Here is a 17,837-nt window from a genome sequence, read left to right as displayed (position 1 = left end):
AAATGATAAATAATATCAGAAACCTTGATTTAGCATATTAAATATAAGTCTTTAGGGTAGGGTCAAGGTGATCTTAGAAAACTACTTAGAGTTATACATTTTCCTCTTAGCTCACGTCTATACAGATGATCACATGACCTATTTTAATAGTTCAGTGTGAAGGTTATTTTCATATATTGTGTAACATAATTCACAAATAGTAGGCTTTCTCTAAAAACTTATCAGAGATATTATACAATAGAAAATAACAGCCTGTTTTACCATCCCTAATTCCATAGCCAAAGTAACAACACAAATCATTATAACAACAAATAAATTATTTCTCTGTTTACTGGAGAACAGAGAATATTTACTGGGTACTCAGTTCCTGCAGTAAGCAGCAAAGGATGTGGTTTTTCTAATGTTGTGGGATGCTTGAAAGCAGATGGACAAACTGGGTAGCTCTTAAAAGGCTCGCTAAACTGTTTGTATCTATATACACATATACAAACACACATATTTTCACAATCAATGGAATCATAATCAACACAAGTTTCCAATCTTAGTTTGAGGTTTTTAGTCAACTGGCAGAAAATGAAGAGAAAATAAAAGGCTTCTTTAGAGCTGTGCCAAATTGCTCTGGAAAGAACCCAATTGGTTTACAAATAGGGTAACCATGTATTTCACATAAAGTGCACATAATTGGCTTGATGACCACCTTGAAGAGCCTCGATGGAGCTTTAGTAATTTATATTGTCCCTCCTTTCCAAACAAGATAGGTATATTAAAATAAAGGAAGTTTTAAGATGCTTCCATGATACAGTGTACACTACCAAAGAAACTCATCATGCTAATAGGGTCAGTATGTTTGACTCTTTTTTTTCCCTTCTGTTTCTAGAAACAACTTCAATAAAAATAGGAAGCACCAAGAAAAAAACATAACCAGACCCCTCTTAAACTGTAAGACAAAAATCATGTCCCTCTTCTTTTAAAATTTTCTGGTTCTTTTCATCTTTTCTGAAATATTAGATAAAGAATCCACAAAGTGATTATTACTCATTGGAAATTCAACCATTGATATTCATTAAAATGTCTGGTTTTCAGGGTTTTTGTCCCCCTTTTAAACAATGTAATTCTAAGACTAAAATAAGGAATGAGAAGGAAGTTTTAAAGATCACTGTTGTAATACTATTCAAGAGGTCAGTTGGATTTCTCCAGTTCTCTGACATTTTTTTTTTGACAAAACTTGAAGTGAAACAAAATTTCCAAACTGACTGACTGTCAAAGGGGCAGAAAACTGTTGGAACTCTCACCAAAATCAAAAGAGCTGGTGAGCACCATTTTGTACATTATCCCTCCGTCTTGGTGGTGCAGACAAGAATAGGGCACAGGTGTTCTAGCTGATCTGCTGGGGCCATCCCAGTGCACCCTGGTGTCCTGGCCCACACCAGCTCCAGCTGTCCCCAAAAGGTGGCCCCAGCACAGCATGCCCAAGGCCCCCACAACTGTGCCCACCTCAGCTCCAGCTGTGCTATTACTACAGCCTTGGCATGGCATGCTCTGGGACCCACAGCCTTTGTCTGATCCAATCATACCACCAGAGGGTTCCCAGTAGTGTTCTGGGGAACCCCCTAGCCTGTGTCTACATCATCTCCAGCCATCCTATCAAGCCAGCCCCAGCATAGCATGCTATGGGACTATATAGCCAACACCTCATACAACCACCCCACCAATGTGGCACTGGCAGAGCTCAACCTGCACCTCCCCAACCAGCCTGTGCCTACTCCATCTGTCCAACCAAAACAGCCCGGTGCACAGGATTCCCAGAAACCCTTCTGGCCTATGGCCCCTCCAGCTCCAGTGTCCTTTTAAGATGGTCAGAGTGCAATGCTTCTAAGAACCCTCCTGACCCATGCCTGCCAAAGCTGCCAAGTACATCTAGTGTACACAGGAGATTCTCCTACACAAGGCCCCTCCTTCAAGACCAGGAGACAGCTATTCTACCTAATTTAGAGAAACAAATACAGAAACAAAATGAGGATACAGAAGAATATGTTCCAAACAAAAGAACAAGATCAAAAACTGAGAAATAAACCCTAATGAAATGGAGATAAGTAATTTACCTGATAAAGAGTTCAAAGTAATGCTCATAAAGATGCTCACCAATCTCAGAAAAATAGAGAAAAACAGTGAAAACTTCAACAGAGATTGAAAATATAAGAAAGAACCAATCAGAGCTGAAGAATGTAATAACTGAAATAAAAAATATACTAAGGAGAATCAATAGCAAATTAGTTGATACAGAAGTATGAATCAGCAAACTGAATGACAAAATAGTGGAAACACCTAATCAGAACAGCAAAAAGAGAAAAGAATTTTTAGATATGAGGATAATGGACCTCTGAGACAACATCAAGCATACTAATATTCCCATTAGGATAAGAGAAAGAGAAAGGGACAGAAAAATAATTTGAAGAAATAATGACTGAAAACTTCCCTAACATAGGGAAGGAAACAGACATCCAAGTACATGAAGCAATAAGAACAATAAGAGTCCTCAACAAAATGAACCCAAAGAGATCTAAACCAAACATATTTTAATTAAAAATATTATAATTAAAATGGCAAAAGTTAAAGATAGAATCTTAAAGGCAGTAAGAGAGGGCACCTGGGTGGTTCAGTTGGTTAAGCATTCAACTCTTGACTTCAGCTCATAGTCTCAGAGTCATGAGATCAAGCCCCATATCAGACTCTGTGCTGGGCATGGGGCCTGTTTGGGATTCTCTCTCTCCTTCTCCCTCTCCCTCTACTACCCCCAGTTCACACACATACTCTCTCAGTCTAAATAAATAAATAAATAAATAAATAAATAAATAAAGGCAGCAAGAGAAAAAACAAATAATCACATACAAGGGAACACTATAAGATTGTCAGCTAATTTTTCACAGAAACTGTGGAGGTCTGAAAGGAGTAGCAGGATATACTGAAAGTGCTGAAAGGGGAAAATATACAATGGAGAATGCTCTACCCAGCAAGGTTATCATTCAGAATTGGAGGACAGATGAAGAGTTTCCCAGACAAGGAAACTAAAGAAGTTCATCAGCACTAAACCGGCCTTACAAAATGTTAAAGAGTCTTAAAAAAGTAAAGTCCATAATTAGAAATAAGAAAACATATGAAAGAAAGAAATCCCACTGGTGAAGCCAAATATATATGGTGAAGGAGTAAATCAGCCACTTAAAAAGTTCGTATGAACATTTAAAGACAAAAATAGTAAAATCAACTATAAATATAGTAAGTAGTTAAGGGGTACATGAAATAAAAAGATGTAAAATGTGATGTCAAAAAACATAAACCTGGGGGAAGGAAGAGATGTAGTGCTATTAGAATGTATTTGAACTTAAGCAACTATCAGCTTAAAATAGACTGCTATGTATAAGGTCAATATATATAAACTTCACAGTAATCAAAAACGAAAATCCTAAAATATATATACAAAAAATCGAGAGAACAGAATCCAAACATAATACTAAAGAAAAGCATCAAAGGGCGCCTGAGTGGCTCAGCCGTTAAGCATCTGCCTTCGGCTCAGGTCATGATCCCAGGGTCCTGGGATGGAGCCCCGCATCAGGCTCCCTGCTCAGCGGGAAGCCTGCTTCTCCCTCTTCCACTCCCCCTGCTTGTGTTCCCTCTCTCACTGTGTCTCTCTCTGTCAAAGAAATAAATAAAATCTTAAAAAAAAAAAAGAAAAGAAAAGCATCAAAACACAAGAGAAGAGACCAAAAGAAGAAAGGAACAGAGAAGAACTAAAAATACGACCAGAAAATAATGAACAAAATGGCAATAAGTACATACCTATCAATAATTACTTTAAGTGTAAATGGACTAAACACTCCAATCAAAAGCTATAGGGTGACTGAATAGATAAGAAAAACAAGATTCACCTATATGCTGCCAACAAGAGACTCACTTCAGTTCTAAAGACATATAGAGACTGAATGTGAAAGAATGGAAAGAGATATTCCACACAAATGCAAATGAAAAGAAAGCTGGAGTAGTAATACCTATAAAAGACAAAATGGATTTTAAAACAAAGACTAACAAAAATAAAAGAATGGTATTACATAGTGATAAAGGAGTAAATCCAAGAAGAGGAAATAACATTTATAAATATTTATGCACTCAACACAGGAGCATCTAAATCTATAAAGCAAATATTAACAGACATAAAGGGAGAAATTAACAGTAAAGCAATAATAGCAGGAGACTTTAATATCCCACTTACATCAATGGATAGATCATCCAGACAGAAAATTAATAAGGAAACACTGGCCTTAAACAACACATCAGACCAGATGAATAGCACATTAGACCAGATGGACTTAATAGATATACATATGGAATATTTCATCTGAAAACTGTAGAATACACATTATTTTCAAGTGCATGTGGAATATTCCCTATAACAGGTCACTTAGTTTCAATAAATTCGAGGAGATTGAAATTATATCAAACCTCTTTTCTGACCACAACAACATGAAACTAGAAATCGATTACAAGAAGAAAACTAGAAAAAACACAAACACATAGAGACTAACAACACACTACTACACAACCAATGGATCAACAAAGAAATCAAAGAGGAAATTAAAAAATACCTAGAGACAAATGAAAATAGAAAGACAAGTTTCCAAAATCTATGGGAAACAGCAAAAGCAGTTCTGAGAAGGGAAGTCCACAGCAATACAGGCCTACCTCAAGAAACAGGAAATAAATGATCTATCTTTACACCTAATGGAACTAGAAAATAAACAGAGAAAGCCCAAAGTTAACAGAAGGAAAGAAATAATAAAGATCAGAGTGGAAATAAATGAAATAGAGACCAAAAAACATTTTAAAAGATCAATGAAACTAAAAGCTAGTACTTTGAAAAGGTTTAAAAATATTGACAAACCTCTAGTAACACTCATCAAGAAAAAAGAAAGCGAGCCCAAATAAAGAATGAAAGAGGAGAAAACATAGGCAGTACACTTTTTGACATCAGTCTTAGCAGGCCAGAAAGGACTGCCATGATATATTCAGAGCACTAAATGAGAAAAATATGAAGCCAAGAATACTATATCCAACTAGGCTGTCATTGAAAATAGAAGGAGAGATAAAAAGCTTCCAGGACAAACAAAAACTAAAAGAATTTGGGAACACCAAACCAGCCCTACAAGAAATATTGAAAGGGGTCCTCTAAGCAAAGAGAGAGCCTAAAAGTAACATAGACCAGAAAGGAACACAGACAATATACTGTAACAGTCACCTTACAGGGAATACAATGGCACTAAATTCATATCTTTCAATAGTTACCCTGAATGTAAATGGGCTAAATGCCCCAATCAAAAGACACAGGGTATCAGATTGGATAAATAAACAAGACCCATCAATATGCTGTCTGCAAGAGACTCATTTTAGACGCAAAGACACCTCCAGATTGAAAGTGAGGGGGTGGAAAACCATTTACCATGCTAATGGACACCAAAAGAAAGCTGGGGTGGCAATCCTTATATCAGACAAATTAGATTTTAAACCAAAGACTATAATAAGAGATGAGGAAGGACACTACATCATACTTAAAGGGTCTATCCAACAAGAAGATCTAACAATTGTAAATATCTATGCTCCTAACATGGGAGCAGCCAACCATATAAGCCAACTAATAACAAAATCAAAGAAACACATCAACAACAAAACAATAATAGTAGGGGACTTTAACACCCCCCTCACTGAAATGGACAGATCATCTAAGCAAAAGATCAACAAGGAAATAAAGACTTTAAATGACATGCTGGACCAAATGGACTCCACAGATATATTCAGAACATTCCATCCCAAAGCAACAGAATACACATTCTTCTCTAGTGCCCATGGAACATTCTCCAGAACAGATCACATCCTAGGTCACAAATCAGGTCTCAACTGGTACCAAAAGATTGGGATCATTCCCTGCATATTTTCAGACCACAGTGCTTTGAAACTAGAACTCAATCACAAGAGGAAAGTCAGAAAGAACTCAAATACATGGAGGCTAAAGAGCATCCTACTAAAGAATGAATGGGTCAACCAGGAAATTAAAGAAGAATTTAAAAAATTCAGGGAAACAAATGAAAATGAAAACACAACTCTTCAAAATCTTTGGGATGCAGCAAAGGCAGTCCTAAGAGGAAAGTATATAGCAATACAAACCTTCCTCAAGAAACAAGAAAGGTCTCAAATACACAACCTAACCCTACACCTAAAGGAGCTGGAGAAAGAACAGCAAATAAAGCCTAAACCCAGCAGGAGAAGAGAAATAATAAAGATCAGAGCAGAAATCAATGAAATAGAAACCAAAAGAACAGTAGAACAGATCAACGAAACTAGGAGCTAGTTCTTTGAAAGAATTAATAAGATTGATAAACTCCTGGCCAGACTTATCAGAAAGGAAAGAGAAATGACCCAAATAAATAAAATCAATAATGAAAGAGGAGAGATCACAACCAACACCAAAGAAATACAAACAATTATAAGAACATATTAGGAGCCACTCTATGCCAGCAAATTAGATAACCTGGAAGAAATGGATGCATTCCTAGAGATGTATAAACTACCAAAACTGAACCAGGAAGAAATAGAAAACCTGAACAGACCCATAACCACTAAGGAAATTGAAGCAGTCATCAAAAATCTCCCAACAAACAAGAGCCCAGGGCCAGATGGCTTCCCAGGGGAATTCTACCAAACATTTAAAGAAGAATTAATACCTATTCTATTGAAACAGTTCCAAAAAAATAGAAATGGAAGGAAAACTTCCAAACTTATTTTATGATCTCAAAATCAGACAAAGACCCCATCAAAAAGGAGAATTACAGACCAATATCCCTGATGAACATGGAGGCAAAAATTCCCACCAAAATACTAGCCAATAGGATCCAACAGTATATTAAAAGGATTATTCACCATGACCAAGGGGGATTTATTCCTGGGCTGCAAGGTTGGTTCAACATCCGCAAATCAATCAATGTGATACAATACATTAATAAAAGAAAGAACAAGAATCATATGATCCTCTCAATAGATGCAGAAAGAGCATTTGACAAAGTACAGCATCTTTTCTTGATCAAAACTCTTCAGAGTATAGGGATAGAGGGTACATACTTCAATATCATAAAAGCCATCTATGAAAAACCCATAGCAAATATCATTCTCAATGGGGAAAAACTGAGAGCTTTCCCCCTAAGGTCAGGAACATGGCAGGGATGTCCACTATCACCACTGCTATTCAACATAGTACTAGAAGACCTAGCCACAGCAATCAGACAACAAAAAGAAATAAAAGGCATCCGAATCAGCAAAGAAGAGGTCAAACTCTCACTCTTTGCAGACAATAGGATACTTTATGTGGAAAATCCGAAAGACTCCACACCAAAACTTCTAGAACTCATACAGGAATTCAGTAAAGTGGCAGGATATAAAATCAATGCACAGAAATCAGTTGCATTTCTCTACACCAACAACAAGACAGAAGAAAGAGAAATTAAGGAGTCGAGCCCATTTACAATTGTACCCAAAACCATAAGATACCTAGGAATAAATCTAACCAAAGAAGTAAAGAATCTGTACTCAGAAAACTATAAAATACTCATGAAAGAAATTGAGGAAGACACAAAGAAATGGAAAAACGTTCCATGCTCATGGATTGGAAGAACAAATATTGTGAAGATGTCAATGCTACCTAGAGCAATCTACACATTTAATGCAATCCCTATCAAAATACCATCAATTTTTTTCACAGAGCTAGAACAAATAATCCTAAAATTTGTATGGAACCAGAAAAGACCCCGAATAGCCAGAGGAAAGTTGAAAAATAAAAGCAAAGCTGGTGGCATTACAGTTCCAGACTTCAAACTCTATTACAAAGCTGTCATCATCAAGACAGCATGGTACTGGCACAAAAACAGACACATAGATCAGTGGAACAGAAAAGAGAGCCCAGAAATGGACCCTCAACTCTATGGTCAACTAATCTTCGACAAAGCAAGAAAGAATGTCCAATGGAAAAAAGACAGTCTCTTGAACAAATGGTGTTGGGAAAATTGGACAGCCACATGCAGAAGAATGAAGCTGGACCATTTCCTTATACCACACACAAAAATAGACTCAAAATGGTTGAAAAACCTAAATGTGAGACAGGAGTCCATCAAAGTCCTAGAGGAGAACACAGGCAGCAACCTCTTCGACCTCAGCCGCAGCAACTTCTTCCTAGCAACATCGCCAAAGACAAGGGAAGCAAGGGCAAAAATGAACTATTGGGACTTCATCAAGATAAAAAGCTTTTGCACAGCAAAGGAAACAGTCATCAAAACCAAAAGACAACCAACAGAATGGGAAAAGATATTTGCAAATGACATATCAGATAAAGGGCTAGTCTCCAAAATCTATAAAGAACTTATCAAACTCAACACCCAAAGAACAAAGAATCCAATCAAGAAATGGGCAGAAGACATGAACAGACATTTTTCCAAAGAAGACATCCAAATGGCCAACAGACACATGAAACAGTGCTCAACATCGCTCGGCATCAGGGAAATCCAAATCAAAACCACAGTGAGATATACCACCTCACACCAGTCAGAATGGCTAAAATTAACAAGTCAGGAAATCACAGATGTTGGCGAGGATGCGGAGAAAGGGGAACCCTCTTACACTGTTAGTGGGAATGCAAGCTGGTGCAGCCACTCTGGTAAACAGTATGGAAGTTCCTCAAAAAGTTGAAAATAGAGCTACCCTATGACCCAGCAATGGCACTATGGGGTATTTACCCCAAAGATACAAATGTAGTGATCCAAAGGGGTATGTGCACCCCAATGTTTATAGCAGCAATGTCCACAATAGCCAAACTATGGAAAGAGCCAAGATGTCCATCAACAGATGAATGGATAAAGAAGATGTGGTATAGATATACATAATGGAATATTACGCAGCCATCAAAAAAAAAAAAAACCCCGAAATCTTGCCATTTGCAACAATGTGGATGGAACTAGAGGGTATTATGCTAAGCGAAATACGTCAATCAGAGAAAGACATGTATCATATGATCTCACTGATATGAGGAATTCTTAATCTCAGGAAACAAACTGAGGGTTGCTGGAGTGGTGAGGGATGGGAGGATTGGGATGGCGGGGTGACAGACATGGGGGAGGGTATGTGTTATGGTGAGCACTGTGAATTGTGTAAGACTGTTGAATCACAGACCTGTACCTCTGAAACAAATAATACATTTTATGTTAAAAAAAAAAAAAAGAAGAAGATAGTAGGAAGGTAAAAATGAAGGGGGGAAATTGGAGGGGGAGACGAACCATGAGAGACTATGGACTCTGAGAAACAAACTGAGGGTTCTAGAGGGGAGGGGGGTGGGGTGATGGGTTAGCCTGGTGATGGGTATTAAAGAGGGCACATATTGAATGGAGCACTGGGTGTTATATGCAAACAATGAATCATGGAACACTACATCAAAAACTAATGATATAATGTATGGTGATAACATAACATATAAAATAAAATTTTAAGAAATCATAAAAAAGATGAGGTAGATATATACAACAAAATATTGCTCCACCATAAAAAATGATGAAATCTTGCCATTTGTAACAACATAGATGGACCTAGAGGGTATTACACTAAGTGAAATAAGTCAGACAAAGGCAAATATCATATGATTTCATTTACCATAGAATCTAGAAAACAAAAATGAACAAATAAAACAAAATAAAAACAGATTCACAGGGGCAGGAAACAAACTGTTGATTACCACAGAGGACAGGGGTCAGAGTAGGGAGGCAAAATATGTGAAAGACTTAAGAGTTACAAACTTCTAGTTAGAAAATATCAAGTTATGGAGAGATCATGTACAGAATAGAGAACAAAGTCAATAATATTTCAATAACTTTATATGGTGACAGTAACTATAATTATTGTGGCGATCATTTCATAGTATTTTAAGTTGTCAAATCACTATGATGTACATAGGAAACTAATAGGGTATAATATATCATAATTATACTTCTATAAATAAAATAAATAAATAAATAAATAATGCTAATTTCTAGTAATATATACACGACAACAGTAAAGGAAGTTAAAAATGCTTAGGGTTCTTCAGTTATTTTGTACTGTGTATAAATTCCAGGACACCGTAGACTTTCTTGTATTTTAATCAGAGGATATTTTATAGACCCTAAAGGGTTTCAGTGGCCAGAAAACTCTTATCTGTACATCATAGGTTATGGCTTTTCAGGTTTTTTTCATCTCTTCCAAGAAATCCTTTTTCAGTGATTTATGTTTTTTGAAAATATTATCCCCCTAATCTATGTCCATACCAAACAAGGAAAATCATTTTCCATGACCTGAACCCAAGAAGTTGGATAATATACTCTAGCTAAACAAAGGGTGCCGAAAGAACAACCAAACATGCAAGCTACTTCCTGATTATCTTAAAATAAGCTCTACAGTTTATTAAACACACCTGAGACAGCTCAAAAACATCCAGACATGTTCTGATATTCCTAAAGTCTTTTTTTTAACCATTCATTGAAATGTGAGATTAGAAAACTCTAGATATAATACTTTTTTCTTTTTCTTTCCTTTTCTTTCTTTCTTTCTTCTTCTTCTTTTTTTTTTTTTTTTACCTTTGATCCTTCAGGGCCATTTTGTCCAGGAATCCCAATATCTCCTGGAAAACCCTAGGGAACATAAAAATATAGAGAATTTACTCAACAGCCATTACTATAAATCCAATAAGCATATGAAAATTTCCTTTGCCATTCTCTCATTCCCAGTTAAAGTAATTTATACTGCTCAAAAACTCAGTATTAAAGGTCTATTATTAGGCAGTTGTTTAACACTGGAATACAAAACTGACAGTTACTTCACCAGTTCTTCACCAGTTATTCAAAATCTTCAGACCCAAAGAAAACTCTTTAATCCAGTCTAAGAGAACCAAAGTCTTAATCCAAAACCATCCACAACATGGAAAAAGGCAAAAAGGTTCATAATAGGTCCTTTCAATGACCTACGGGACACATGGTCACCCAAGGATTAGGGGAATGTAATTTGTTAGATTCATTGTTTACTAACCAAATGTTAACTTGTAGATTTTTGTTAGTTAGAAATGCAAATAACTTTTGTCTGATGAAAAAAATAACCATAAAGGTTATGGGTTAATATACAAGACATTAATCAGTTTTGTATCTAATTTAATTATCTTATTCTAACATTCCCATTTTTAATAATCAATACTTAGCTCTTCAAATGCTCATCAAACTCATCTTAATATCTTATGGTTTCATCATTAATTAATGAGTTCAAAAAATTTTTTCACACCCATGTTTACTTTATATTTGCCTAAGAATCACAATTTTACCTTTTTGGAAATTGTATTTTAGCAGCCTAACATAGTTGGCTCAAGAAATAGAAAGGAGCTATAGTGTTAAATAAAATCTGTGCTGGGGAAAGGTCTAGAACGTTGCTCTAAAATGGTTAGATCAATCAATGTTCTCACTGAAATAATGAATTAGAATGTGATTCATCATGATCAGTTTTAATAATGAGAATAAGATAATATGTGCAGTTTTACCTCTATTGATTTTGTCACAGATAAAGCTGTTTCAGTATTTCCTGCTGACTTGGGCAAAGGAACAGAAGGTAAGACGAGTACAAGAATCAGCATCTTTTTAAAAAATATTTTATTTTATTTATTTGAGAGAGAGAGAGAAGGAGTGGGAGGAGGGGCAGAGGGAGAAACAGACTCCCTGCTGAGCAGGAGCCCAATGTGGGACTCCAACCGAGAACCCTGAGATCATGACCTAAGCCAAAGTCAGATACTTAACTGACTGAGCCACACAGGTGCCCCAAAAATCAGCATCTTAAAAAGTAAAAGTTACAAGTAAATATGAATGTAAGCTAGAAAAGGTAGTTCAGTGAAGAAGTAAATATCATGGTAATAAAAATGCCCACAAGTTACATGGAACTGCAAGGATGATTCTGGAATACTCATCCTGGAAAGAAAAATCAAAAGAAAGTGATACTAACTCATCCAGTCCAGATTAGGACAGAAATGCCTTGGCTCTGATTTAAAACTTGTATTCTATAGAGAAAAATATTACTTAGGGACATTTCTGGCAAGAGAAAAGACAGTGATAACAGAAAAACTGGTCATAGGATCAGATTTAAGTTTAGCAACAGAATTGTTTAATATAGACTTGTTCATTGCTTTTCTAATGAAAGAAAAAATCAGGTTCACCTATGCCTTCTCTGTCTGCCTAAATAATTTTCCCTCATCTTTCTTCACCTGGAAGACTTATGTTTTAAATAGAATAGAAAATTGAATAATATTTTTCCAAGTTTTATTTAAATTCCAGCTAATTAACATACAGTGCAATATTAGTTTTAGGTGTAGAATTTAGTGATTCATCACTTACATACAAGACCCAGTGCTCATCACAAGTGTCCTCCTTAATACCTATTACCTCTTTAACCCATCCCCCTGCCCACCTCCCCTCCAGTAACCATCAATTTGTTCTCTGTAGTCAAATTATGAAGGAGCCCAAATATCCATCAACTAATGAATGGATAAAGAAGATGTGGGATATATAATGGAATATTGCTCAGCCATAAAAGAAATGAAATCTTGCCATTTGCAATGACATGGATGAAGCTACTGAGTATTATGCTAAGTGAAATGAGTCAGCCAGAGAAAGACAAATACCATATGATTTCAGTCATATGTGGAATTTAAGAAACAAAATAAATGAACATAAGGAGGAATAAAAGGCAGACAAACCAAGAAAACTGAATGATATTTGGCTTCTTTGATCCCCAAACCATGAGTTAGTTCTCTTCTAAGAACTCTCACACTATCCTAGAGTCCTACAAGGTCACTTAATGTAGCGTTATGGCTTATATTATTTTCCTCATCAGATTGTAAACTCTTTGAAGGTAGTTTTATGTTTTATGAACTATAATATTTCCAGCAACTAGTACAACACCTGGTACATAGTAAGTGCTAAAAAATGTATTTTGTAGTTGTCACTGTCAGGTGACTGACTTGTTTCTCTCAGAAAAAAACAAAACAAACAAACAAAAAGAACCTGACAAGTCTGGTAGCTACTTTTGGTCCCTGGGTATTGGTTTATAACCACTGGTTCAGAGGATCCCCATGGATAAATTCATAGTTCCTGTACATCCTCCTGATGAACCTGAAACACCTTGTCATTCCAGAAAGCAAAAAGACTATAAAAGATGTCAAATCGAGAGTTATGATAAAAGAACCGAGGGGGCTTGAAGAGGATCCCACTGAGCAGATATGGGATAATATGAACTTCAATAAGGATAAGAACTGCAATGGATTGAAACATATCAAATATGTTTAAATTCATGAGTTTTAATGATACAATTAAAGAACTGCCCACTTTTAGAGGATGAAAGGAAGTCAACTCCTTATTTTGAAAATCGGTAAAGGTGAAGAATTGAGCATTTATTCTACTTTCCCATATATACTGTGCCACTACTAACCAAATATTAGATGAGGGAATGTATTCAGCCAACAAATAAAAAAGAAATGATACAGCAAAAATATCTCCATTTTGCAACCACCTAAATCTAATACATCTGGGCAGTTGAATAATCAACTGTTACTAACATCATAAAAAAAGGAACTAGACATTATGTGCTTTCTGATGAAAGAATACAGTATCACCTATAGTTTCACCAAAAACAAAGAAAACTGAATATGGCCAGGCCTCTGTATGTGACTACCCAGGTCACATGACCAGGGATCTTTAACAGCTAATTTGTAAGGGGGAAAAGGGAAATGGAAAGAGAACTTGTAGACTGAAAGACATAGTAACAAAATAAGCCTACACTACAGTTGACTTGAATGACAAACCATAAAAGAAAAAAGCACTGCCAACTTTTGGGAGGAGAGGAAGGCTTATGGTTGGGTTGAGATCCAAAAAAGCTTCTGGGGATAACTGGCAGTTCTATTCTTGACCTGCATAGCAAACACAATAGTGTTTGTCTTACAACTGTTGTGATACACATTTGTTTTATATAGTTTTTGTATCTGTGTTTTATTTTTCAATAAAACAGTAAGATAAAAGTTATTGAGGTGACTTCTGGGTAAACATGGAATATTAAGTATATCCATGAATATCTGTTCCTTCTTAAACATTAAAATAATAGTAAAGGAATATTAAAAAGACATTAAGTGTCAAAGACCAGGGGAATAGGAGACAACAGATGTCAATAATTTGGAAGCCTTTTATTTCTTTTTGTTGTCTGATTGCTGTGGCTAGGATTTCTAGTACTATATCAAATAAAAATGGTGAGAATGGACATCCCTCACTTGTTCCTGACCATAAAGGAAAAGCACTCACCTGTCAGAATGGCTAAAATTAACAACACAAGAAGCAATAGGTGTTGGCAAGAATGTGGAGAAAAAGGAACCTTCTTGTACTGTTGGTGGAAATGCAAACTAGTGCAGTCACTCTGAAAAACAGTATGGAGGTTCCTCAAAAAGTTAAAAATAGAACTACCCTAGATCCAGCTATGGCACTACTAGATATTTACCCAAAGAATGCAAAAGTACTAATTCAAAGGGATACGTGCTCCCCAATGTTTACAGCGGCATTATCTACAATAACGAAATTATGGAAACAGTCCAAGTGTCCATCTACTGATGAATGGATAAAGAAGATGTGGTATATATACATACACACATATAATATGCATATATTTAATGCACACTCACACAATGGAATAATACTCAGCCATCAAAAATAATGAAATTTTGCCATTTGCAGTGACATGAATGGAACTACAGAGTATTATGCTAAGTGAAGTAAGTCAGCTAGAGAAAGACAAATACCATACGATTTCACTCATATGTGGAATTTAAGAAAGAAAACAGATGAACATATGGGGAGGGGGAAAAGAAAAAAAGGAGAGACGGACACAAGCCATAAGAAAGTCTTTTTTTTTTTTTAAAGATTTTATTTATTTATTTGACAGAGAGAGACACAGTGAGAGCGGGATCACAAGCAGGGGGAGAGGGAGAGGGAGAAACAGGCTTCCCGTGGAGCAGGGAGCCCAATGCGGGGCTCAATCCCAGGACCCTGGGATCATGACCTGAGCCGAAGGCAGACGCTAACGACTGAGCCACCCAGGCACCCCGCCATAAGAAACTCTTAATGATAGAGAACAAACTGAGGGTTGCTGGAGGAGAGGTGAGTGGGGGATGGGCTATGAATGATGGGTAGTAAGGAGGGCCTTTTTGTGATGAGCACTGGGTATTGTATGGAAGTGATGAATCACTGAATTCTACTCCAGAAACCAATATTTCACTGTATGTTAACTACATACAGTTAACACAAAATTTAAATTAAAAAAATAATAATTAAACAAATGAACTACCTAATAATAAAAAATAAAATAAAATGTTGTTATAGACAGTAGCATCATTTAGGTCATTTAACTTTTTTGAAAATTCTCAAATTTTCATTGATTTTTATATCGATCATACTTTAAATACACATGAACACAATACAGTTGGCTTAAATTTATCTTAAGTAGTTTATAAGTCTGAACAAAGTAGAAATGAATATATCTCTTATAAAAACAATCATATTAAAACAGGATAAAGGGTGCCTGGGTGGCTCAGTCATTAAGCGGCTGTCTTCGGCTCAGGTCATGATCCCAGGGTCCTGGGATGGAGTCCCACATCAGGCTCCCTGCTCAGCGGGAAGCCTGCTTCTCCCTCTCCCACTCCCCCTGCTTGTGTTCCCTCTCTCGTGGTCTCTGTCAAATAAATAAATAAATAAAATCTTTAAAAAATAAAAATAAAAATAAAACAGGATAAAATTAATAAATCATTCAAGCTAGTGCAACACATAAATTATGGACTCCTAAAGGGCAAAGTTATTCAAAGCCTAGTTTGGTGCTTGGATACAGTATATTCAATAAAGATTTGACCGCTTCAATTGATGACCAAATTAAAAATGAATTGTTTGAATAATTATATTTTCAGTTTTGCAGTTTCAAAGTTATTCTTTGTCAAAAAAACAAACAAAACACTGCCCAAAAAACCCAAGTAGCATAGCTTCTATAGATAGGATTGTAACAATCGCAAACAAGAAAGAATGCAGTCAGAGGGAGAGAGGTTCTGTAAGGGGAGAATTCCATTTGAGAAATGGATCCAAAAAACAATCATAAGATTTTGCTCTTTAGCATTTGTGGAAGTACGTGCCATGTCAGTAATATGGTGAATCCAAATAAGAAAGTAATAAAAAAAAAAGGATTAAAATGACCTTTTCGGAGTGAGAATAATCCATATAAAAGTTAACGCCAAAAAAAAATATTTGACAAGGCAGAACTAATAAATTCACTTTCCCAGGAAACTATAGAAATGAAATTTAAGCACAGAGCAGCATGCAACTGCAAATTAAGGAACTGTTCTGTCTTCTGGGAAAACCACAAATAGAAAATACGAGCCTCTGGAAAAATAAAGGCAAAATAAGGAATTCATCAAGGTATCTGGCTTTCTTTCACTGCCTTTTGCTGTTTTAGAGCTAAAAACCATAAAAACAGATTTTTTTTTTCATTATGATATCACTGAAAATCTTTGCAATCTTTGTAAATGATTACTGCTATTCATGTATTTTCTGTTTTGCAATTCTATATTTTTGAATAGTAAATATAGCACAGCTGAATTCCATTAATATGTAGCATCCTAAAAACTCAGCAGAGAAAATCCAGAAACAATAAAGACAATGAAAATTCCTTATAACACAACATACACTCTCTGACTTGTTTAATAAGACTTTGTTTAAATAATATTATCAGTATGTTTGAAGTCACTCTACAAAATCAATTGGAAAGTCCATTTTTATTTTACTGAAATCCACACAAAGCTATACTAAACTTCTAATTTTAAGGTAAACTATTTTGACCATTATTTGACCCTTAGATTTGGATAACCTATAGTGACGAAAAGCAGATCAGTGATAGACTGGGGATGGGAGGAACATGAGAGACAGAAAGGAAGAATTACAAAGGTGAACAAAGAAATTTTGGGATTTTTAGAAAGATTTTATTTATGTATGTATTGATTTATTTGAGAGCAAGAGAAAGCTCACAAGCAGGGGAAGGGGGAAAGGGGAGAAAGAGAGAGAGAGAGAATCTCAAGCAGACTCTAGCTGAGCATGGAACCAACACGGGGCTCAGTCTCAGGACCCTGAGATTATGACCTGAGCCAAAACCAAGAGTTGGATGCTTAACCAACTGAATCACCCAGATGCCCCAGAAATTTTGGGATTTGATGGATTTGTTCACTATCTTGATTTTGGCAATGGTTTCATGAGTTACACATATGTCAAAAATTATCAAATTGCACAATTTAAGTATATGTAGTTCGTTATATGTCAATTACACCTCAATAAAAGTGTAAAACAAAAGGTAATTGGTACTGGGTGTTTTAGATAATCACCATTCTTTGGTAGACAACAGTTTGCAACCATTTAAAGACCCTTAGAAAACTTGTCCCCAGATAAAAATCAGGGAAGCTCAGATTTCAAATTGTTTTGGAAGTAATAACAGGACTATGATTTGATACTTACCTTTGGATAAGTATCATTTTAGGTACCCCACATCTATATATTTGACTCATTTAAAATTCTTGTAAGTGTCTTTAATTAAAGAATATCAGTTTATTCATTCAACATGTTACTATGTATCAGGCATCATTCTTGGCATTGAACATAGGCTAGAGAACAAAAATA

At 35.8% G+C, this 17,837-nt stretch overlaps 1 protein-coding gene across 1 annotated transcript in view; it reads right to left on the bottom strand.

The window, feature by feature from the left end:
- COL24A1 (collagen type XXIV alpha 1 chain) overlaps positions 1-17,837 on the bottom strand; it is a 391,649-nt gene that overhangs the window by 216,999 nt on the left and 156,813 nt on the right. The window contains exon 20 of the mRNA XM_064588890.1: positions 10,692-10,745. Coding sequence (XP_064444960.1) covers positions 10,692-10,745 — 54 coding nt within the window. The remainder of the gene's footprint in view (positions 1-10,691; positions 10,746-17,837) is intronic.

The sequence above is a fragment of the Mirounga angustirostris genome, unplaced genomic scaffold (genome assembly GCF_029215605.1).
Source record: "Mirounga angustirostris isolate CCGP_5_RB_7025 unplaced genomic scaffold, mMirAng1.0.hap1 SCAF_4, whole genome shotgun sequence".
NCBI classification, from domain to species: domain Eukaryota; kingdom Metazoa; phylum Chordata; class Mammalia; order Carnivora; family Phocidae; genus Mirounga; species Mirounga angustirostris.
This window is presented reverse-complemented; position numbering and strand designations above follow the sequence as displayed.